Source organism: Nyctibius grandis, chromosome 15 (assembly GCF_013368605.1).
Source record: "Nyctibius grandis isolate bNycGra1 chromosome 15, bNycGra1.pri, whole genome shotgun sequence".
Classification (NCBI taxonomy): domain Eukaryota; kingdom Metazoa; phylum Chordata; class Aves; order Nyctibiiformes; family Nyctibiidae; genus Nyctibius; species Nyctibius grandis.
The window spans coordinates 9841552-9866557 of NC_090672.1; the positions used below are offsets into that span (position 1 = coordinate 9841552).

General features: G+C 38.2%; 1 protein-coding gene across 2 annotated transcripts in view; it reads right to left on the reverse strand.

The window, feature by feature from the left end:
* The window catches only part of SMURF2 (SMAD specific E3 ubiquitin protein ligase 2), a 65812-nt gene that overhangs the window by 14103 nt on the left and 26703 nt on the right, over nucleotides 1–25006 (reverse strand). For both annotated transcript variants that reach the window (XR_011049243.1, XM_068413141.1), the window contains exons 2-10: nucleotides 23081–23119; nucleotides 21344–21452; nucleotides 13897–14030; nucleotides 12637–12702; nucleotides 8876–8960; nucleotides 7491–7574; nucleotides 6020–6222; nucleotides 5762–5846; nucleotides 2944–3102 (exon numbers count right to left, since the gene is read on the reverse strand). Coding sequence is in view for 1 of the 2 variants with exons in the window: in XM_068413141.1 (XP_068269242.1) it covers nucleotides 2944–3102; nucleotides 5762–5846; nucleotides 6020–6222; nucleotides 7491–7574; nucleotides 8876–8960; nucleotides 12637–12702; nucleotides 13897–14030; nucleotides 21344–21452; nucleotides 23081–23119 (964 nt within the window). In the remaining variant the exon portion in view is untranslated. The remainder of the gene's footprint in view (nucleotides 1–2943; nucleotides 3103–5761; nucleotides 5847–6019; nucleotides 6223–7490; nucleotides 7575–8875; nucleotides 8961–12636; nucleotides 12703–13896; nucleotides 14031–21343; nucleotides 21453–23080; nucleotides 23120–25006) is intronic.

A 25006-nucleotide genomic window follows, 5' to 3' on the forward strand; every position in this document is an offset into this window, starting at 1 on the left:
AATACCTCTTTACTCCTGGGCTCTAAGGAGGAAATAATGCACAGAAATCCTACTTTGTTACTACGTCCTAGGAGGCAGAACTTCAGAAGTTAGCTTAATCCATGTTGTTAGTTTCACAGTGTTTTGTTGTTTGCTTCTGTTTTTCTTTTAAATAAGGCTGCCTTAACTTTATTTGTAAGTTGATCACATTGGTCCTACAATAAACTATAGTTATTTTAAGTAATTCCTGAGAAACCAAGTCATTACAATAGAGGCACACACTCGATGTGGTTCCAGAATACGGCTCTATGACATTTGTGCTACGTGCATGGTAATTTCTTTTCACTTTTGATTAGTTTTAAATATGAAACTCACTTAAACTGTATTTACTTGATAGACAAATTAAAGCAAAATCATTGTTCTGAACATGGACGAGCATGTGAAAATACTCCTTGTATACGTCTACCAGTGAAGATCATAATTATATAGTAAAGTGAGCATACATTCATACTATCTGGAAGAGTACGAAAGACACAGTCCCCTAAAGACAAAGCTAGACAAGTCAGTCTTAAAGAAAATGTTATCTCTGACATGAGCATGAACTTCAGACCTATGCATCAAATTAAACCAATCTAAAACAGGGCAGTACTAGGAGGAGTAAAATAAAATGCCATCCTCCATATTAGACTAAAAATAATCAATGCAGTATTACCTAAACAATCTGCAGTGCTTAAAGTAATTAAATCTAATTTCTGTTTTCACAGCTGAATGACTATGCTTGACTCTGTACAGTGCTTTAAGGACCTAGCTAAGTACTTTTCAGGTGCCATAACTGTCAAACCCTATCACAAACTCTCGGCCAATATTTTAAAACAGAACTGGGTAACAAGTTTGACTATTTTCCTAACTTACAATGTCACCACTGGAAGAACAAACTGCTTTACTCAGCTCGACAGAAAAGTCAGTATCACTGAGAGTAAACTTTTTATTATGCCTTTGAACCTAAAACACTATCACACCCATCCCACCCAAAGACTAAACTTATTTCTCAGATAATTTACAAAATGACAGGCCTAAGGGAAACTACTTTACTTTTTTTTTTTTAAAGAACAAATAAGGAGGTGGGCTTAAGCAGGAGGAGCTTTCACATATCCTGTTTGGTGCAATAAAAGAATAAACACCAGAAAAGATTTATCAGGCAGCAAACTTTGCTGATGACACTGTTGGTTGAATTTCTGAAATCCTTCCCTAATAAAAAACAGATGTACAAATTAAAAACTTACGCACACTGTAGTAGTACTTTAAGTTTAAAGAAATGCAAAATGGTTCTGTGATTCTAGAACTTCAAAGTCCAATTGGATTTTCCAGGTAACAAAGCCAGCTATGTATCTGTCCTCCACAATACAGGTACAACTGGCCACTATGACCCTACTGCCATATAAAAATAAACCTACCTGTGAAGGGCAGTTTTTCAAATATAGCCCAGTTAATGGATTTTTCTACACTTTAATAACTTCACTGTTGTGGCTAAGAGGGTCTGAAGTCTTTCTTCGCGTAAAATATCTAAATCTGATTAATTTAATGACATTTTCTGCATTTCAAACACAAACATGCTCCTCCGCTGGTATGTTTTTTTTCAAGATCGTGTTCATTTGAAACTACCAATCTAAATTCAGCTAAAATTAGTAGTGATTTCTTCGTTTTAAAATTAAAAAAGAAAGAACCAAAACTGTCTGGATGATGGGAGCTTACTGAAGTTCTGTAATATACACGTATATAACCGAAGATTCCTCTAAACAAAATGTGTATTTGTCAATATTTAAACACCCCAGGAGGGAGAAGAGTCAAGTTCAAATGTATATTGGGCAAAGGCTAGCCAGCCTTTACGTATTACACAAAAGATATGTTGACCTCCTGGATATTACTTTCCATTCCTTGGTTTTGTCTTTTCAGTGCTTGTTCCCATTATTCTTTCCTTCAGCTTTTCTTCCCAATGATTCACTTCCTTAAAAGGACTATTCCTCCTACTTGCTCCTTGCCCAGGGCTACGTGCCTTTCTATCTAACCAACTCTGCATTGTTTCTTCCACTTAACACCTCCTCAATACTTTACAGGTGTTTCCCAAGAGTATTAAAAGGTGTTAGTAGGAAAAACAATAGAGTCAAACTCCCAAATAGCTTGGACAAACTGATAGCCATGTCTACGCAGAAAAAAAAAAATGTTTGTTTGCTTTTTGGTTTCCATTTTTAGTAGAAAATCCCCCAGTGTGAAATGAGTGCCTAGGGAATAAAAACAAGAGCCAGAATTCTTTTGAGTTTCCCCTTCTCTTTTTAAAAGTGCAATATGAAAATGTGATATTAAAACACTAAGAAAAAAATACAGTTCCTATTTTATTATTTTCGTAAAAAAAAATCTGAGTTGAATTATTGGGGTCTTATTTTGGGAGCATCTCAGCTAGTCTTACTCTAAAACTGAAGGTAGAAGCTGAATTATTTCTCCTTTATACCAGGAGAATAGTTGGACACTTGTGCACCCTTGCCTAACTCATCAGTATTTCACACCACTCGCTATTGAATGCAACCTCATATGCTAAAACAAGTTCTCCATAACTGAAAGTAGTATGAAGTATAAAGAAAAGGAAAGAAAGTGTCTCTCTTGCTGTTAGATAAAATTCTATGGGCCAATCTCTTCCACCAGACAGCCCTTGCTTCCTCCCCCTGCTGCCCCCAACTCCCGGCATCACAACAGCCACATTCCTGCCTAAATGCTGCTAGAGATTTTATTTTCCCCAAGAACAATCAAACCTGTCTGCTTTGCTATGTAACAGAGTAAGTTGGTAGCACATTAAAGAACCCCGCTATTACACTTTAAATACTACTCAATGGCAGAATACATCTAGCACCCCTCAAGAGTCACTTTCTTTCCTGTATTACACTCAACATGTGCTGGAGACTTCAGACTTACTTTAAGACTAAATGCAAGTTAGCAGATAGCCGTGGATCTGTAAACTGCGTTGTCCTGTTGTTATGGTCAACAAAATAAACTCTGCCTGTTGCTGTATTTCGGATCTCCCATCCAGGAGGCAGTGGACCAAGCTCTTCACAATTGATGTTGCTAAGATCCCTGTGAAAACAAATATAAAATGAAAAATACCTCAGCATTTGGCCTCTGAGCTAAACGAGCGTAAATGTAACAGAACAATTCCATGAAGTCTGAGAAAATGTATTGTTTCAGAAACTTGATCTGTTCAGCTGGAATCTCTTCTCCCAAGGTGCAAGCCCACCAAAGAAAAAACACACACCCCAGAAGACACGCTGTGGGGAAAAAAATTCTTATCAAATAACCTTCATTTTTACAAACTAACTTCAGATGTTAAATTATTACAGGCTGAAAACAAAAATAAAGACCATTGCCATATTTGCCAAAATGGAACTGCAGTTCTACACTAGTTCTGACAGAAAACATTTTTAAAACAACATTAGTCATGTAAGGAACTCTGAATCACGCTTTAAAAACTCCTACAAAACAAAACTATATTTCTGAAGAGTTATACTTTCCATGAAGAATTACGCATGGGATATGTGCGTACGGCAGAGGTGGTTTTGCCCCAAAACCCCAAGTGCTAGTGGGAAGCAAACAGCTCTCTAACAAAATATTTCAAATAAAATATATGAAGAATGACTCAGCTCTGCAACTGAGCAATGCAGAGAGCGCTTAATGGGCCTCAAGAAAATTCTGCTGAAATAATGACAATGAACATTCGTTCCAGAGGTTTACTAAAAAGAAATACTAGTCTTCAAAAATGTACACACTGATGTTTCATGTATGTAATTCACACCTCAGATACCTCACACTGTCAAGTGCAGCTCTTTATAAAGGTGTAAGTCTTCAGATTTCCCAGTATCATGTGAGTTGAGGGGAGGAAAGAGCCCAGGGACAGAATGGCTAAAAAGATGCCATCTGCAGGGACTCAAAAGGCTGAGAAGCCCCTAATGACTGTGGTGTATTAGCATAAAAATACAATATTCCTTAGAAATTATATCAACCATATCCTCAGGCAAACAGCCGAGACACTCACAGTTTCTGCTGCGACACCTAAGAGCAGTGCTAACTTAGATTTTGTACAGAACTATTACACTGCAAACTTAAGGATTAGATCTTAATATAATTTTTTTAGAGAAGTCTAGTTTCTCATTTTGTATAATACACAAGTCATGGGAGCAAAGACTTCCTAATGCACAACTGCCAGCTGTATCCCACTCTCAAGTACACAGATAATGCATCAAAGCAAAGTATATTCCTGTAACACAAGAGTACTAATAAAAACAAAAGAATAATTCAAAAATGCAGCGAAGTTGTGGCCATGAGGCACTTTATCCTTCCTGGGATATCCAAAATCCATTTCCATGGGAATGAACACCAGCAGCCACTGACAAAGTTGCTACAGTTCTCATAAATGCCAACACCGGCTGCCAATTTCAAACTACACACACTATTTTACAACACCATCCACAGACTTCAGGAGGCAATAAGTTTCAACAGGATTTCTTGGTATTTTTTTAAAGAACAATCAGAAGCTAACAATAATTTCCCTGTTATCCTTCTCTCCTTTCACACACATCAAAAATAATCACGTGTACAACCATGTACAATATGTAGATGTATCGTGTAAATAAGGACACTAACTCCTACGTGTTTAGTGTCTCCTAAGTGTTGAGCTAGCTGCAACAGAAATAGCAGTTTGAGTATTCTAATCACAGGTCAGTCTCTCTCAGCTTCTCTCCCCGTTTGCCTCTCTCCCCCAAATTCTTTCCCATTTATATGCTGCAAATGAGCTGCTGGAAGGGATGTAGGATTGCTCCAGGAATATCCATGTTAGAGCATTATAAAGAACATAAATACTCATTTCTGCTCTGTAACAGGAAACTTGCTGTAAAAAAGCTTGTGCATTTTTAGATGTTTGCTACCATACTCAAATGTAAAAAACTCCTTCCCCCCCCTTCCTTTTTTTAAAAAAACCCAGCGTCCTGGCACTTCAAACACAGCTCACCATTTCAGCTTCCAGGCTTTTTATGACCCAGTGTCTCCAATTAGTTCCTTCAAAATGTACCAAGTTTCCCATTCCTTGAGTAAATTACGTTTGGTAGTCTGAATGTGGGACAGTAATTCTCACAGACAAGTAAATCTAAGCTAAATCAATGATGAGACTGTAGTTTACTACAAATAGTGTGCCTAACACACAGGAGGCATCAACTACACTTTCCAAGTTTTCCGCTTTGTCTGCTTCTCCTTCGAAAACAATCACTTTTGTCTAGCCCATTTGTCACAAAGTTTGTTCTTCATAAATATATGTTGCAAATTTCTCAGGTCTTATTGACTTCCAAAGCCTGAATTAAAAACCAAAAATCAACCAGTTTTCACTGAATTATCTCCATAAATCTAAGTTTTTGAAAGTGCTCAGATCCTACTTTTTGTTTCATTACTTGCAGAGTATTAAAACCTGGACTTGGCTGTAATTCACATGCAAGATCTAGAATCAATTAACTACACCTGTTTGCAAAAGACCACTGTAATTTATTTCTTGTTTTTCCATCTTTGCATTAAAATAACAACTTGAAGAACTGAGGAAGAGACACTAATGTGTTTTGATTAATGACTTGTTAAAATTACATATTAGGGGCCGAGAGTTAGAAATATAATATTAGACAGAGAAAACTCTGAGGGGAGTACTGCTTAAACTATTTGGATTTGGCACCTTAAGGATACTTCCATTGTTTCTTACCTAGGTACTCTTGGATCGTGCCACGTGCTAACACCAGTCTGAGTATGCAGAAAATAGACCTGACCTTGCTGAGTCGTCCTTTGCTCTGTGAAATCGAGATAAATTAATGACTATAAGAACAAAAAACACAGTACAAAAACTCACAAAGACTGATTTCCCCAAACTAAGAAATCAAAAGGATCTTACATATAAGAAGACACAACCCATTTTCCCAGTTTCTTGGGAGACTTACAATTTAAAAAAAAATAATTTGCATACCATATCCTTCAGGTAAATCAGGAGGAGTGTGCAAGTGTGTCCTGCTCATGTAATTTCTGTGCCTCTGTGACCTGACTCTCCTCTCCGCCAGCCGGGGATCTGACGTCTGCCCGCAGGTTGCGCCGTTCGTTCCTGTAATCGGAGTGTTCTCGTCCACAAAGCAGCTCAGTGGTCTGCCTGGACTGGAGTATTCAGATGCTGGCCTGTGGGGAAAAATGTGAAAACTGCATTGCTGGCTGGACACGGGGCTATGCAACACACTTCATGGAAGCTTCATCTAAGGGCTCTCGGGAAATCTTTGTGGACGGCAGAACTAAGCAGTTGACTTGTCGAGCAGGATACCTCAACAATGGGCAGAAAGCCTCTGTTCTGCAGTCACTGGTTCATCCCGGAGTAATTAGTAAACCTCCTCACCTTTCTTAGGGCCTGACCTAACACTTAGTATATGATGCTGCAGGATCAAGATCACATCAAATGCTCCCAAGAGCAGTTCCCACCTTAGAGTGCTAAATGAACACCACACAGTCCAAACTCTCATCTTGCCTTCATATGGCTGAGGAAGTGATCAGGCCTTGTTATTTCTTCTCATGTTTAAGGAAGGTTATTAGGCGAGGATGGTGAAAAAGGGCTAAGATAAAACCAAGTTGCTCTTGAGAGCTTGACTGCAAGAGGAAACACTGAATTATGTGGTTTTGTATCTCAATGCTGCTTTCAAAAGGATTTAAAATGGGTTAAAGGTGGATTGATAAGGATACAGGAAATCCCCAAAACAAATTATATATTTTGCAATTGTTTTTCTACTGTAAATGTGTCTAGAGCTTAGAATAGGTATTTTAACATACCAGGAAAAAATACAGATAAGATAATTAAAAAGCTGTTCAGTCCCTTCACTCACTTGAAAACTGCAAATATGTATCAGAGCTGGCAGCGTTAACAGTACAGATTATTTTAAGTCAAATATATCCATACAGAGACTGGAATAATATTTATTGAGGATGGAAGAGACAGTCTGCAGGCACAGAAAGTCTACAGAAGGGTCTGAAAAACATGCACTGACACAGTCTACAATTCAGGTAACAACAAAACTGGTTTGAGGAACAGCTTCACAACACACATCTATGGTTATTAGAAAAGGTGATCGTAATGATTTCGAAACATGCTCTGTAACAATCCGCTTTAAAAGTTCCGGATTACATGGTCATAGCATGTACACAGACAATGTCTGTCAGCTATTTATGATCTCTTCATCTCTTACAAGTCTGCACACTGTAATGTCTGTATTTATAGAGCTCTACACAGCAGCTCTACAAGAAAACAAAGATGTTAGTATTAGAGGAGGAAAAAATCTAGTCAGAATGATTCTTCTGAATTAAATGTTAGGCAGACTGAAGGAGCAGGATGTTAGAGAAGAAAAGCATACAGTGTTTGTAGAGTGACTTGGAAGAGTGCAGTCCCCTAAATAATTTCTTACCGTGTTGGTCGCTCCCACTGAGTTGTTCGTGTAATATGATTTAAATACTGGATCCTTCCAGAAGCAGTCCTCCGCTCCTCCCACCTAGAATTCAGACATTAAGAGATAAGGCAATGAGTGGTATTTCCAGGAAACCAGGGCACAAAATGTTTCCAACACAAATGCCAAGTCAGGAAGACTTACACTATTATGAATCATGTTAGCTGAACAAGGTAACAGAAAACAACTGAAAGTTCAACTCAGAATTGATTTTACATATTCTTCTCTTGGAACCAGGCATACCATTAACAATATCACACCTTCACGTTCAATAAAATTTGAATTATAATTAAATCCAAATAGCCATATAAACTTCTTGAAAATATCATGTTTAATAATGCATTTAACTTTTTTTGACCCCTCATCCTAGTAAGTGCTTTCATAGCATCTTCACGCACTTGCTTTCATTAAAAAGTCACCTTCAAATAACATGACTTTTTATTATTACTTTTGCACTTCAAAATACATGAGGCTATACAGCTAGCTTTGCAGTCACACAACTAAGTAAGCAATATTTATACAAGGAACATTTTGAAGTGAATATTTAAAGCATTTTCAGAAATGTTTTTGACTTCTCCAGACTCAAAATTAACAAAAGAATGCTGTTTAGGACTTTGATTATAATTTACGTTTTAAAATTCATCATCTGAAAAATCAGTTTCTCCTGTCTTTATCTGCCAAGAATCACATTCAGAAGGTCTGTGTTTGCTCTGAAAAAGCTGATGACAGCACCAGAACCTAAAACAGAGCATTTTTCTGTATTTGCAAAACTGTTTTAGGTGTTAATGATGTCATTAACTCTCACAGGGACAAATCAAAATCCTAAATCCAGCCTTTGGCAGGTAAACACAGCAAGAACTCAGGCTCCATTACCTTTTCGAATCACGTTTTCTTCACTGTGATTTACATGGAAGAGAAAGTGATCCATTTGTATAACAGCGTGTACCTCTGCACACCGCTGCAGGAGGCAGCCAGGCCCGTGTGTTCACTACCTTGCTACAGAACTGCTATATGGAGGAAGTCGGTTTGCTGGCTGTGATTTAACACTATATGTTTATCAGTTCTATAATTTGAAAGACACTGTTTTCTTAGACAAGTATATTTTTTAATGCATTTACCCATATATGGCGTCTCCCATTTTCCAAGAAGAGACAAGACAAGGGTCAAACTATTAACTATTCTGTGTAGCCTGGCTGGCTTATCTCCTGCTCCTAAATTCAAACCTGTAGAACACTTGCGTGCTAGAATAAAAATAAATTAACCTATTTGGACACTGACTTCTCATTACTGCAAAAGTCTGTTCTATGAGATGTGTTTGTATTTACATCACAGTGATGTCAGCTTACCCATCTGGTAAATCATTATCAAATAACCGACTGCAATCCACAACTTGTCCTCCTGTGCCTATTCGGTCTCTGGATTGAAGACTTACTATTAAGATAATAAAATAATTATTAAAAGATATGACATCTGAATGCAAATTACAGTTGTATTTGAAAGAGAAATGGTACAACTTGGAGGACTAAGCTGAACCACGTTGTGGATATTATTTCCTTCCCACAAATCAAAGAGAGTTATACAGAAACAGTGCGTGTTTTCATACACGTAATTCTTTACACATTACTTCAGAAAAGCTAGCTTGAAGAACAGAAAGAGCTAAAATAAGAAATTCCTGTATGTTTTTGACTCCTTATGTACTTTGTGTGCATGTGGGATTCAACACACGCACGTACACACGTGCACACACACAAAACCAGGCAAAACTTAACTGCTAGAAGCACTACACGTTTGGTTTATTGGCTACTTTCAAACACCAGTGGTAAGAAGTTAAATGCAACTCTCACACAAAGCAGTGCTCAGCACCCTGAAAAGCCCTTACAGCCCTCAGCAAAACTGTATTACTTTTTTTTAAATTTAATTTTTATTTTTTTACATGTTTCATTGTAATGGATATTTATGCCTGAAGCTTTTGTGCTACAATTATGAAAACAAAGATTTTTTTGGGCAGCTTTTGCTCCCAATATCATAATTTGCAAGTGCCCAATCTGGTAATTTATGACACTTGTGTTCCTGTGGGGTTGGGGTTTTCTTTTTGATGTTTTGTTTTGCCTTTAACAATAAAATGATTACTTAAAAAGCCAGATACGTGCTGTGGCACACATTTCTTGAGGCAGCACTACTGTACCTCTGGACAACTGTCCTCAAGTCCTATTTATGTATGCAGTGAAATAAACTCACAGACCTTAACCTAGACACAACCAAACTTTTGTCAAGATCACAAAGTCAAAAAAGATGTAGCGGTACTGGCAGTTGGCCAGAGGGTTCGAATTTTCAACAACATGTTTTGAAGCTTAGGATTTTGGGCCTTCAACAGACCAACCCAGGGAGCCCTGCAGTACTTGCTTGCTTTATTCCTAATCAGTATTAACTCCTAGTCTTCCATGAACACTAACTTTACAAAGCAACTTCTTAAGAGTGAAAGACACCTTAAATTTAATTTCAACCAAAACGAAATCTTAGATGATGTATTTATTCTGCAACAAACCCACACATTACAAGTTCACATTGTTGCATGTAGGCAAGGTTTGGCAAGCAATACACACAGACAAAAATGAAACTAAACAAAGGCAATTACCTCCTCTTTGCCTACGTGAGGACCAAAATTTGTGCACGGCTTCATTTTGTAATGAGTAAGGACTCATTTTTTCTGCACCGCCACATCAGAAATAAAATGGTGGCACAGAAGCAAGCTGCAAGATTAAGACACAGTTCAGGTGCCCTTTGCATCCACTACTCACAAGCGTCCCCTTTTCTTCCCCCCTTTGAAGATAACCCCAGGTATTTAAGATAAAGATCTCCTTGCTCCCTGTCCCAAATTATAAAGGCATACCCACTACGTACTTGTTTTTCAAGGTTATCATCTGCTGGAGGTATCAATTACATTTCAATATTGTTTTCCAATCTTGCATAGCCTCTTAATTTAAGCCAGTTTATCATTAGGAAGACTGAGAGTATATTTATAACTTATTCTATCTGCTTACTTTTAATCAAGATTGCTCCACCATGTAACTACTGCAGCAGAATTATCTAGTTTAATACTCAGGCTCATTCACCCATTCAACAAAATTGCATTAGTGAAGGAAGATTAAAATGTAAGGAGATTAATAACAACAATTTAAATAAAAAAAAGACAGGAGTCTCTGGAATCTTACCAAGGATGCATTAAATTAAAACACAGCTATGACAGAGGAAACCTGACCTTTCTGATGATAACAGCACAAAGCAGAACATACAGATTTGTTCCCAGTCTCTGCTGAAACCTGACAAGCTGTGTTTGTTCTAGGTTCAATGCACCATCCAGCAGCTCCTGCTAATTAGGGACAGCCCCAGCAGCATGCCAAAAGAGCTACTGCTGCTTTGCCTGTGCCACTTTTCACGATCACATCAGGTTAAGCCAACTGGTCAGTCTAGTTTATGCCTGCACTGCTGACTAGACTAGTTATCTCCGACAACTAGTTTGCTCTAGTGTATTTGCCATGTCTGCACTGCACAGTATGTGCCCCAGGCTTCCCATCTGGCATCCCAACAGCCTGAAGACCTTTCTGCTTTGGGGTGGGGTTTTGGGTTTTTTTTTGCTTGTTTAATTAATGCTAGCGTTCTCAAGTCGTGATGGCAAGGATGCATGTTGCATACTCTGGAGGGCAGCATGACAGCACGTCATGGTGTGAGGGTACAGTCCCTGCCAGTGTCATGTCTGAGGGACTGCAGTGGGCAGAGTGGGTCTCTGCTGCCAGGAGCAGAACCTGAACAAGCTCTTCTGTCAGCTGAGCTCAGTTTCCTCTCAAAAGGAAACCACAAACAAAATCACATGGATACAGCATGGATGATCAGAGGACCAGTATACTGGAGCAAAACCAAAAAGCAAACCAAACTGACAACATAACACACTCTAGAAAAATGCCTGGTTTGTTCTTTATTCTTCTGTGCAAGCTCACGTGGAAAATTTAATACTCAAGAATGATCTGAAGTGTCGGCAATGCACTTACGAGTCCACGTTTCTACCACCATTTGACTCTCCTGTGCCACCTCACTCTTAATACTGTGCAAGCACTTGAAGATCAGATGCTAGACAGATGGTTAAAGCAACGTAAAGAGGTAAAGCCATAGGTGTTATTCAACAGAGCACTTTGAGGACAGCAAACAAATGCACCAAAGCCCTTATTTGCTGACTGATATTTCAATAGTTTTCCCTGGCTGACAAAACAAGAACGCTGCTTGGATATTATTTGAAATAGGAACTGAACACAAAACTGAGCATGCAAATTCACTTTTCTTTCCTCCGTGTCCAACTATTCTCATTAACATCTTGTCATAAAAATAAAGACCTCCTTATCCTGACCAACTTTTTCTGACTTCTCAAGTGACGTACTAGAAACGCTGCCTTCTGAAACAGCTTACAATGCACCAAAAAGTGTTTACGAAGTTGTCTGTGGATACTTGTTTTTCAATTTGCCAGCTTCTTTTAAATTCTTAAGTTATTTAAGGATTATGAGTTAGCAGAATGACAAAGCACAGTTACCGAGATTGGTGACACACTTGTTAATAACCAGTGAAAACACAAAGTGAATTGACCAAGTTATTCCAGACAACAACTCACTCCTGCTACAGCAAGATGTTTTACCCTTTCACAAAACCTACAGGAAGCACAGCTTTGCTGGAACTCTCAATGGCCAAGAAATCTGTAGTCAGTTTTTCACAGGGAGCTCAGGATCAAACTGTCAGCATTCTTTACAGTGAAATTAAAAACTTTCTAAATAAGTTTCGCATGATCTATGGCCTTACCTATCCCAACGCTTATAATAATATTTGGGGGGGTTGTTTTGGGGTGGTTTGAGTGGGGGTTTTGGGGTTTTTTTTTTTGTTTGTTTGGTTGTTTTTTTTAATTCTCTACATACACACTTCTATCTTGAGGTCCAAATGGCTTTGGCACTAGACACTGAATTTGGAAAAAAAAAAAATTCAATACAGAAAACTGACATCTAGGAAGGGTATTTTTGTAGCTACTATTAAGCTCCAAGAGAACTAAACGATAAAACCCCTTACTTACCAACTATCTGTCCTCTAACAGTATCATTGTCATTTGGCCCAAGCTTGCACAGATCCAATCTCTGATCTACAAAGCAAGGACACAAAGTGTAAGTCATACAATATTTTGCTGCCTTTGAAAGGCACACTGAAGTACTATCAGAACACAATTCAGCCTAGTGTAACATAGTTAAGACTTCAAGAGATGGGGGAAGGGAAGCAAAACGAAAACTCCTCAGCCAAGGCTTCATTTTTCATAATTTTAAATCAGAAAACAAGACTAAAGTACCTTTGCTTTAACGTTTTCCCTATGTCACAAAGCTCTTTTGATGAATAGGAAATTATATTATCCTATGTTGGATGTCTCAAGTGATCTTAAGAAGTATTTTGAACTCTCTTCCCTTGTGAAAACCAGCCATCATCATAATGCACTTCTAGTTCAACACTCATATTAGTACAGCACAGAGCTAACCTGCAGCATCAATCCACGTGTTCTGCACTAAATAGAACTGCATAAATCTGAGCAAAGTGCAACACACTGAAGCACTGATCTAGTGACAAATACATAAAAATGAGAACTTCAGTTATGCCTTTATTGCCAAGGAACAGGTTGTTGAAGGTAAAATCACAATGCTTCTCTACCAGCATGTCACTTCTTTTTTTTTTTTAAAAATATCTATATAGCCACGCACTGCTTTTCCATCACAAACAGTGCGCCAAATTTTGTTCAGAAGTAAATGGCACCCATTAGGATAATGAGAAAACAGCATCTTACATGTTAATTAACTTTTGAAAAAGTAAATACAAAGTGCTCTAAAGCACTTAATATCTTATGACAACATTTACTATTTAATTCTGAAGGCCCATTAATTTTTAAACGACAAATTTGGCTTCAAGATACATTTACCCTTTCATTTACCCCTTACGACTTGCATTTTTGAAGGTAATAAAGAGATAATTCGAAGGTAATTAGAATCTCTCTTCCTTTAAAATTCCAACACAGTAAGTTCAGTCTTGACAATCCACAACCAGACTGCTGCACTGAAGTTACCACTGTCTGTGGGAACGGGGCAAAGGACTTGAAAAGCCAAAGGTACATTAAATTCTCTAACCTACTCGTGCTATCCTCAGCCACAAGACACCATTACAAACTACCAAATTAATTGGAATATATGAGCTTCATAAAAACCAACAAAAACTCAATTAACTGTCACTCGTCAAAAAGTCTGTGCATGAAAGGTTGGTCTGAAAGAGAAGAAACACTAGTCTTTAGCTTACTTACAACCAGTGTCTTTAAGGCGGTTGATTGCGTTTGAAAGAAGTCTCACACAACCCAGAAAACCAGCTCCCTGCTTTTTATGAATTTTCTTGTGATTCCACACACTGATTGTTATTGAATCCGACTTCCCAATATATCTGAAAAAAGTGAAAAACAGTACTGTGAATGGCACTTATTGAATACTTTGAAGATGCTCCAGAAAACACCTTGGGGGGAAAAAAATATACTATCAACCATTACATTAAAAATTTAACACACAAACCCAATTTGTATCAGCAAAAGAGAGTAAGTCATCTTCAGAGAAGATGTACACATTCCACTTTAATGAAAGCATGTCTTATGAAGGAGTTTACCTGAATACAAACTAACCTACAATCCTGAGTCTGGAAGAAGGCATTAACGTGAATCCAAAGTCTACCAAAATCTGTTTAAAACAGTAACATGAACAAACAGGCTGTGGGTCAGGCTGGTGACCACATCTCTTGAAGCACCTACAAACATGCGTAGATTCACACCTACGCTCAGCCCAACCAAAGAGAACGGCATGCTTGTGGCAGCACGTGTTCCTGAGCAGCACTAGCAGGCACAGCGGTTCAAAAGCCAGGGCAGAAACTATCGCTTCAGCATCCTTTTGCAGCACTTTATCTGCTGCTGCTTTTCAGGCTACTCTTCCAACCACCAGCAATGCAAGTCACCCTCGTTTAGAGCTCTTCTGAGTGCCCAGGGAAAATACGAGGCAACCCTAGTTACACATCTGCAGTTAACAAATCTTTGGGAAGTTAATGTACTATTAAGAAAGCTTCAGATAACCTACATGATGTATCATGAATGTGACCCATTACAAAAAGTTCATACAGTGTTTTAGTCAAGAGGTGCCACATTCCCCTCCTGCCCCCTGCTCACGCAGGGATGGCCTCCTCGCAGCGTAGGCACGGAAAGGCTTTGCAAAACCTAGATCTGCTTTTCACCGACTTGGGGAAACCTGGACACTGGAGGCTATTTTGTTTCTGCTTTTTTGTTTGAAGCTTTGTCCTTCAGAAGCAATTACTTCATGAGCTAGGGTTTGTTTTCAAAACTTTCAGAGGGCAATTTCAAAACACCTAAGATAAATCAGCTATTGCCACTGCTGAATTATTATAGTTATTTCAAGTTGAGGAAAATGAATTTGTAACTATGGCTTAGACCCCAAGAACTGCTTGTAGTTCTCCCTTCCCGGACCACAAATTCTGGCCTTCTGCAGTTTAGTTCCAAGTGTTTTTTTGTTTGTTTTTGAAGGAAACAAACTGATCAAACAAAATCAACCAATGTCTAAATACATCTCCCCCATTGACTAAGACTTTACCAGCTTCAAAACATCTTAATATTTTTATAAAGATAGAAATGATACTGTCAAGGTTGGCAAACCAAACAATTGAACTAAGTGTCGTGGCTTAAAATTGCAGCTGTGATCAGGTAAATTCTCAATTAACACTTCTCCTCTTTTTCCTTTTCCAAAAAGCAGAACTTTGACAACTTCTTTTTCCCACCTGCAGAGAGGGACTGACCCAAGAAGTAGAAGACAGAAAAGCCTAATGGTAGGCACATACCCATGAGCATGGTTTAAAATAACCAGTGCACGTTAAAAAACAAAACAAAACAAATAAAAAACAACACAACAAACAAAACACAAACTTCACACAAAAAAAACCTCAAGGCTTTTTGAATAGTGAACTGACTGCATAATATAGGTCAGATTTTTGGCCTCACAACCTTGACAATGCCAGTTTTGCATAAAGAAACGAGAGATGAAGATGGGTATTCACGTGCACAGTTGCAGTCTACAATGTTTCATGTAGTTAAAATAAATTCTTATGAGAACAAGTTAGGTGCACTTAAAAAATAAAGACTTATCATGACCTGTCTTGAATTTTCCAGTTTTCCTTGTTGCTTTAAAAAAGTCAAAGGTATATGGTTAAACACAATTTCATAACAGTCTGAATAATATGTAGAACAGCTGAATATACAACACAGTTTCCAAGAATTACTGTAACATTTCAGGGTGAGGTTCTCATGGCGGAGATGCAGACAGTAAGCCATCCATACCAAACAGGTGAGGACTTCTATATTACTGCTATAACCTACTCTGATTTTTGCACCAGAAAACCCAGCTGAGTCACACATTTAAAGGAAATAAGCAAGGCAAGCTGCATTTTCCAAATAAAAATGTCTTTTTTTCTTCCCAAAGAAAGAAAAGAAATAGTTCAGTAACTGCTAGTTGGCTTTATAGTAAAATGCTTCATCTATATTTCTGCATAATTTCAGGCATGAAAATACATGGTTGCATTTAGAGAGTGATGGTAGGACAAGTTGACATTTCCAATTCACTTGGTGGATAAGTTACATTTGTTTTACATCATCTGGCAATACAGCTCCAACATAAAAGCCTGAGCTAGGAATTTTATTTGTTATTTAAAAAGAATGTTCCAAAAAATAAAGTCAATAAGTTTGTTTTGTTGTTTTGTTTTTTTTTTTTAAAAAAAGAAGAAACAAAAACCACAACCCCCCCATTTTGTTGGATGCCTCCCTCTTCCTCCTCATAATTAAAGTTCTTGGAGCTTTTTTTTTTCCTTCACTCTACCCTATCAGCAATATCTATTTCACAGCTTCAATACTTCAACAGAGATAACAGGATTAGTATTAATAAAGTGGAAACCTGGAAATTCAATTTCCATATATCTCCTGAATCTGTAAAATTAGGGCTCTGGAAAAGAACTTCATGTTCAGAAATTTTAAGAAAAATGCCTGCTCTTAGCACTTCCTATTCTAAACAAAAATCAAGTACATGCTATACTGGAAACCTCTAAAATATTTTAATCAAATTTTAAAACACAGAGACAATTGTTACTTTGTCTAAAAAAAAAAAAATATCTTTGCCAAGGTGGGATTTCCTTCTGAGCCCATATACCACTCAGGGAGGTTTGGTATCAAGTGACTTTTCATCCCCATGGCATTATATACACTGTCCCTGACGAGTTCAGCTTGGTAGAGAAAAGCAGAATGAAGAAAGTGGGAAAAAAAAAAAATCCTGAAAAAAACACACCTCTTCCTGATCACAAGCCAATGTAGTCCCTCCAAAAAAAGAGAAAAATGCAACATCAAGAGGTATGAACTCAGGCTTGGAAGCCAGGAATTCCCTATTTCTAATCCACGCTGTCACACAGACTCTTTTTACGACCTGGACAAATTACTTAGTTTGTTTCTCCAGTTTTGCCATTTCTGAAATTTTTCTAATACAATGGTAGTCTTACACGTTGAGATATCAGCTGTTTTCAGATCGGGGGAGAAGAGGGTGTGAAGAGACATAATGAAAAATATCATCCCAATTCTTCCTCTTCTCTCTTCCTTCACCCTGACATTGCTCTCATCTCTGGTAGCAACTGAAGGGTGTTTGAGCCTCTGGGATGGTCAGAAGAGAACCAGCCAGAGGCTGTGGCTTTGAGAGGAACACAGAATACATACGTGGCACTGACTGGCTGCTCCTTTCTCCTCCCCAGTGCCACCCAGCCCAACGTTGAGCTGAGCCTACAAGACACTGTAGAAGCAACTGCAAACAGCAAGCAAAGCGGGCTTCTACTCCAGATGTTCCTAACAGACCCACCTAAGAAGTTCAGCAAAGACTTGTACGCCTGATATGCTTGAGCTGGAATGGCCAGATCTGCTGATATGGACCAAACAGACCCAGAAATGCTTTCACCTTAAATGCAAAGGGCATCAGCTTCATCAAACTGCTCTAAACAACCATGTCAAGAAGGAAAAGCTGTTGCAAAGAGTTGTTTGACAGCTCTTTAGGAGTCTAATCTAGGATGGGATGGTCTAAACCAGCACTAAGCAGAGCTGTTGCCTTCTCTCCCTGGGAAAAATCCAGGATCATTAGCAATAACTAAGCAAAGTAGAGTTGGAAGGTTGGAGGTGAAAGGCGATTCTGCCAGGGCAGCGCAGGGACTTGAGAATGTGAAGGCACCAAACAGCACTAGAACCTGCAGTGAGGAGATTTTGGGAAGAGGAGGAGTTGCAGAAGCTGGGTGAGGTTACACTTGAGAGGTATAACAAAGAAGAAGAAGTCGTCCATGCTAGAGCCTGGGGGTGCAGATTTGAAGGGCACAGAGTAAAGATGAGACCAGGACTAGGTTTTGGTGGAGATCATGGTACAAATCTCTTTTAGAGATACACAGACCATATACCTTGCCATGCCTTTAAGGGTAGAGGCTGATTGGGAGGGCTGGAGGGCTCAGGTAAGCATGGGAAGGCTGTAGGAGAGATCTAGGCTATCACAGAACAGAAGAAAGGAGAAGGAAGAGCAAAAGGGGATTCGTTAAGTTGCAGAACTGCTGGTCTAGGTAGTGTTCAAATGCTTTGAATGCAAGAAGGTCTGTAAACATGTCAAGTCTGGTTATTCAAAGCTTCGAGGAAAGGCCTGAACAAAAGGGAAAACACAAACAAGACTGAAAATAAGGAAAGGGAATACATCCAGGGCAAGCATGGTATTTTACTGACATTAAACTGCATCCAGACAGCAACTATTTGGCAATTTCTTTCTGGAAAGCCTCCCAGATTCCCTCCACACACACCCATCTCGGCTGAAGAATCTAAGCAACTAACTAATTCAACTGCTTCCTTTCACGCTACGATCTGAATTAAGAACCACGTAAGGCAAAAGCAAAACCTTTTTTGTTCTTTAAAACACTGCAGATGTCTTTTTAAAAAAAATCTTACACAACAGAATATTTATTATGCTGAATCAGGTTAGCAACCCACAAAATTCCCTTGGAATTAGCAGCTTAATTCAGACATTATTGCATAAATACGTCACACCAGATCCATCTTACTGTGCCATTTGCATATGCCATCACAGGATACACGAGACTGTTAATTAGCAGCAGTGTTAACCTGTTACACAAATTCCAGGCTGGGGACACTCCAATCAACCCAACACAGCCAAAATACAGTTTTACTGCACATAAGTCATTTAAAAACCAACAGAAGTCTTCACGGTAGGAAAAAAAGCAGGATTTTTCTTTAAAAAATTCTACGTAACTGCACCTTCCTCGAGTTATTTCCTACACTACGTGGTGGCAGGAGCAGGCAAGCTGCCACCGAGACTCCATCGGTTATGCTTGGTGTGCAAAGCATTTCCTGGAACAGTGGAAGCGTCATAAGGCAGAGAGTAGCGTTCCCATGCAATGGGGTGTTGTTAGGGTAAACATTAGGAAGTTTAAAAACTCTACTATATTCAAAGGATGACAAGAAAGATTAAGTCCTGTAATCTCCGAGGCTTGCCATCAAGTGCTCAGCAGTAGGAGAGTTACTATTCCTATTATTTTTCTAATTTTTTTTCTCTAAAAGTTAATTATCTTAATATCTAGTGCAGATGAAAAGTTGAGACCTGACACCGGGTATATTACAGTAAAAAGCTATCTTAAGATAAAAGCCAGGCAGTGAGTTGTTGTATCAAAGAGATCTAATCTTTTACTGCTGTTTTAAATAGGAATTGAAGACTAGGTGACTGATGTTTATAACTGGAAATAAATTTCCATAGAGTAAGGAATAACAGGCAAGACAATAAAAGGGGTTAAATTATTATGAAGAAAATTTTGAGAGGGAGAGGATTATTTTCAAATTACAAGGCCTGACATAATGCTGAATTTTACTTTGGATTAGAAATGCTGTGTATACTTCTGTCATCAGGGAATTCAACTGCCAGAATCAAGCGAAACCCACACAAAAAAAATGTTTCACGCAGGCCTAAATTCCTTAGGACAATCCAACAAGAGATGCCCCAAATCTGCCCAAGCAAAACATTCTGCCAGAAACCCCATTTCTATCTCTGCTTTTTATAATACGATGTGGACTGCAATCACAGTCTTGGTTCAAAGACTAAGACAACTACAGTATCCACATACAAGCATGACCTGTTCTATACAACAACATAAAAATACCTTCTCTTCATCCTTCCTTGAAAATTATAACCACAAAGGAAATTTTTGTAAGGATTTTACTATTTTTTTCCACTACTCTCATTGCGTGTTAACATCCTCCCTCATTTCCCACGTCATCTGCTCCTTCTCTTCTCCAGAAGGGAAAGAAGTCTCCAAGTCATTAGCCCACGGAGGGCTTAGCATCCCTTATAACCCATTCCTGTCAACTGCTTGCTCACATTGTCACCACAGCACTTCAAACGTAAAAAAACAAAATTAACTTAGAATTCTTTAAATATGAAAAAGAGCCATTCCTTCTACATGAACTTAAACTTAAATATCCATTTTTTTAACGAATACGAATTAGTCTCACATGCAGAATCTAAGCTTGGACTGAGTTTGAATAATAAAACTATAATACTATAGCTTTCCTCAGTGAAAGTGCTATTATTTAACTAAACTGCCAATGATATTTTGTTAAGCAGTAATGAAAATGTTTTGTACATTGCACTAAAACATTATGAACAATGACTTCACATATTTAGTCTTGGATATTCAAATAAAGAGTAGGTCAAGGCATCACTTTAAACCAGGCCTTCCACATTCTGCTGAAAGACCTATCAAGCTGCTTTGCTTCACTGGGAAAAAAGGGGGACAAGAAATTCTCTGTGTATTAATACTTGATTTGCTTTAGGTTTGGTGATGTCCAAAGGTAACGTAAATATGCTCAAACGATTTCTAATAATACAGATAGGGAATGCAGCCATGGGAAAAAGAGTCAGAGAACAGAACAATGCCTTAGAAAGGAGAAATACAACGAGGCAAAACTGTTCACGTCTCTTCGTCATCTTCCATCCCAAGCAAAAAGATTAAGAATAAAAGGATAAAAGACAGGGAAAATAAAGCATGCCCAAACACAAAGAAACCCATATAAAAAATAAAAGCTTTAATAACATATATTATACAGAATATTCTATGCTTTAGAAAGAGGAAAAACATGACATATACATGCCATACCTATTATACTGCTCAAAAGCACTGAAAGTTGCTCAAGTGATGATAACAACGTAACATTTACTGAGAACATTTGGGACAGCAAATGACAAGGGAGAGAAAACTGAACAAGAGGCACACAGAAAAAAAAAGATACTGTAGCACTGCAACAAGACAACACCAGCATGAAGAGAAGGGCAGTTTGAAGGAACTATTGTCAATTATTTGCCTCATTTTACAGAAGTGTTAACATGAAAATACTACAATAAAATAATACTGTAGTACATGTAAAGCATGCTCAGGCATCATCACTAGAAAATCAAGTGTAGTGTTTAGATGTTCAGGGAAATGAAAGTGGTATTTTGACACATGTATTTTTTACTCAAATTAATAAACTCTGGGATATTTTCGAAGCTGTAAATAGGACAGTATTATGAACAGCTGACAGTGTCTACTTTAGAGGATTTCACTTCAAACCTTTGGTTATCACTGTTACCACCTACAGGTCATAATGCTGATTCCATTTGGGATCAAGTGTATTCTTCACAGTATCTGTAGAATGGCATTGGCCAGATCCGTCCACCACAACCTTAGCAAATGGATCAGGAAGTCCTAAGAGGAGGAAAAGAAAAAAACAGCAAATGGATCAGGATGCTCTAAAGTCCTGTATCATTACACTTTTTTTTTTTTAATGTTTTATTTGAAGTTGCCTTTTATTCATAAATGAGAGCCATATTTAACGAATGGGAATAACATGACATATTAAGCACAGCAAATAGCTAAAATAGCAATTTATTTCACTGATACAGACCAAGAAAAAGTTGTGTAAATTAAACACTTTGGGGGAGAAAAATCTGAACACCTTAATCTTCCTAATTCAGGATTAAGTAAATTCTCAGTGTACAAAGAGTTCAGCAAAAGGCGGAGGAAACAGATTTACATTCTTCCTATTTTTAAGAGTAATTATAATAATGATTTCAGTTGTTATTGGTATTACAGGAAACCACCTATAGCAGATTATTCTCGCTTTTGAGCTCCACTTTGTTTTCTGCTAGCTTTCTGCTTCATTTTCTGCTAGCTTAGTATCTTAAAAACACTCAGCATGGGCTCAGCTGATCAAGAAAAATCAGTACAAAGATGGTGCCGGGCTACAGAGCTGAGGACGGGAAAGCAGCAGGACCAGCACAGCCTACAATTAGCTCTAGTGCAACTGCTCTTCTAACCGCCCCATTAACTGACACCACAAGGGATGGTCCCACCACTAATGCCCCAAGTCATGTGGTCCTGTCCCTTCTTCCCCTCATACTAATTCCTCCGTCTGAGTGCCCAGTGAGTCAGGTGAAGGAACTAAGGCGGTGAAACATTAATCACATTTTCTGTAGCGCAAGTTTTGTACCAGTTCTACTTCCTCAGGTGACTCACGACGGAGCCAGTCAAGCAGCAGAGTGGCTCAGGACAAGTGTCAGACAAAGCACGTGGGGAAGGGGAGGAACGGGACCTTGAGAGACTTGTGCCTCAGTACAGAAGTGCATCACAGATTACAAATCTTGAGGGGTTTTTTGGCATTATTAAACTGTTATTATTAAACACCTGAAAACTTGCAATCAACACAAAACCCCAGATATAAAGCAAGTTTTAGAAATATCACAAATTACAACATAATTCCACATCGTCCCTTCTTCAAGTTCTTTTCAAAGTTCAGGTCTGATCTTTCCAATTCTTCCTACTCCCACCTGGGAGGCGGCGGGCAGGTGATCTGTGCGTGCATGCTTACACAGCCAATAACATTCCTTTCTGCCTCCTTCATCCATCTCTTAGCACTTCTTTCAAAACATTATTAAAATTAATTAAAATATAATTTCAGACTAGGTAAGTATTATAACATTATTATTAACAATTAAGATGCACATCTGTCTGCTGGACAAGAAGTTCTTATATGAAAAACATTTTAATAAATATGTGGCACTAACTGAAAAACATGTAATTTGCCTGAGAGAGTAAATTTGTTCCCCACTCCCATCAAAAGTGTATCAGTGTTGTTAATTATTATTATGAATCTGTGACAGTGTCACCCAAGAAAAAATCAGAAGCCCTGAAATAAAATGGTGTGAAAAGATCAAAGCCCCTAGCCCCCTTAATGCAAATATCTTAATACAATGATCACGTGCAAACACTGATGTACAGACCTTGCATAATATTTATCCCAACTATAAACGTAAAAAACTTTAACAGCTACTTACGGAAAAAATCCTTTTTCACCAAGTTTTTTGCACACAGTACTGTAAAAAAAACAGAAATACATAATTAAGTTACTGATTCCCAACTTAAAAAAAACAAAAAGTTACTTTACCTGTACAGCATTCCAGAAAATCCTGCTCAAAATAAAATGAATGAACATAAACGAATTGTGCTCCTGCATCATTTAGATTGTCATGTAAAATAATTCCTGAAAGCTGAGCCAGAAGTGTCATCTTTTGGCAATTTACCTTTAGGTAGATTACAGTGGAAGTGATATGGTAGTGGTTTCCTCAGGCAATTGTTTCATATTTTTTTTTCCTCAATGGTCTTGCCAACCCCGTGTTTACCTAGTAAGGGAACGGGACCATTTCTAACTAGCTCACCATACGGTGGCACAGAGAATTGTGCCAGTAAAATTAGTAGTGTTACAGAAGCCTGGTCTTATGTTCAGTTCTACAGACCAGCAAAGCTTCCTTGACCATAACAAATAGTGCATTAGGCAATCCAGGCTTTTGTGTTATCCTGCGTGGAAACTAAATGAAAAGTTTTTACCTGAAAAGCATCTGGGTGGAGCAGACTAACTTCTAAGGCCAGAGTTTTGATGGCTCCAAAGATATGTTTTATTTGTAGAAGCTGATAATTGTTTCAGGCTTTTTTGTTTAAATTAAAAGGGAGGAACATTTGCATTTGTCAACTAAAAATACAAAGGGGAAAACAATCTCATATGAGAAGAGAGTAAATTAAAATAAATCAATAAATAAAAGGTCAAACGGGACAACTTTCATATAAGATGCCAAGGTACACACAGAAGACTTGTCACAAAACGCACCACTGTTTCAGCTACGTATGCTTATCTATTATCACAGGTTTAGGTCAGCAGGGAAATATCAGATTCCCTTGTGAAACATTAAATATTTACTGATAACCCAAAAGGATTCTTGGTTATTGAGTGAAAGTGTGGATTCCCACAGCTAATACAAAAAAAGAAAAAGAGGAGAGGGGAAGAGTTATTCAGTTGGAACTGGTGCCGCAGAAGAATCCTCAGTATATAACTGGGTATTTTTTTCTATGAGATCGCCAATATTTATTACTACCAGGAACGCAAGGACAGAAAAACACATCCAATAATCGCATCCCACAGACACCACCTAAAACCAAAGAAAACTGGTCATGCTTCCCCCATAGAATATCCTCAAACTGATCCTGCAGGGCTACTGATTCTCCAGTTTCTTGTACAGCATCTGCCCAAATAAAAATAATTGGAGGTAGTCCATGAGCACTCTCATGGAGATTTCCACTGTCAGGGCAGAGAAACACCACCCTGAACAGTTCCGTGTGCTAGCGCAAAGTTACATATTACCCTAAACCGATGGAATTAATGTTTTCCCAATTTTTATGTCATAAAGATGTTGATTTTAGTGAAACTGCTTTCCATGGGAATTCAGCACTGTAAAATCTAGCTAAAACTCTACTCAGGTCTAACAAGTTTTGGTCCTCCATAAAACAGAAGGGGACACCGATTAATGACCACACGTAGTCATAAAACAACCCCCTGCACATTGACATATACCACAGGGAAGGTGTATATACAAGCTCCCAGAAAAGTTTCAGCACATTAGTTTGATGCAAAGGGGTGCTAATAACAATACTGCTAACCTGAAAAAAAATTGTCTCATTCCAGGTTGTTATTAGTTGTTCTTTTCAAAAAAATGATAAAGGTCAAAAAATTACTTCTCTCCATTCAAAGTCATAGTGGTCATCGTAAAGCAGAGCTCTATTTAAGGGATTTTCACACAATAATCCCACTGTAAACAGCCAACAGTAGTAAAATACTAATAGCCAAATGTTTTAGGTATTCCTGATACCTGGAGTTCAAGCATGTATAGGGAACAGACTGTCACAACGCTGTCTGCCCCACAAAACGTTCA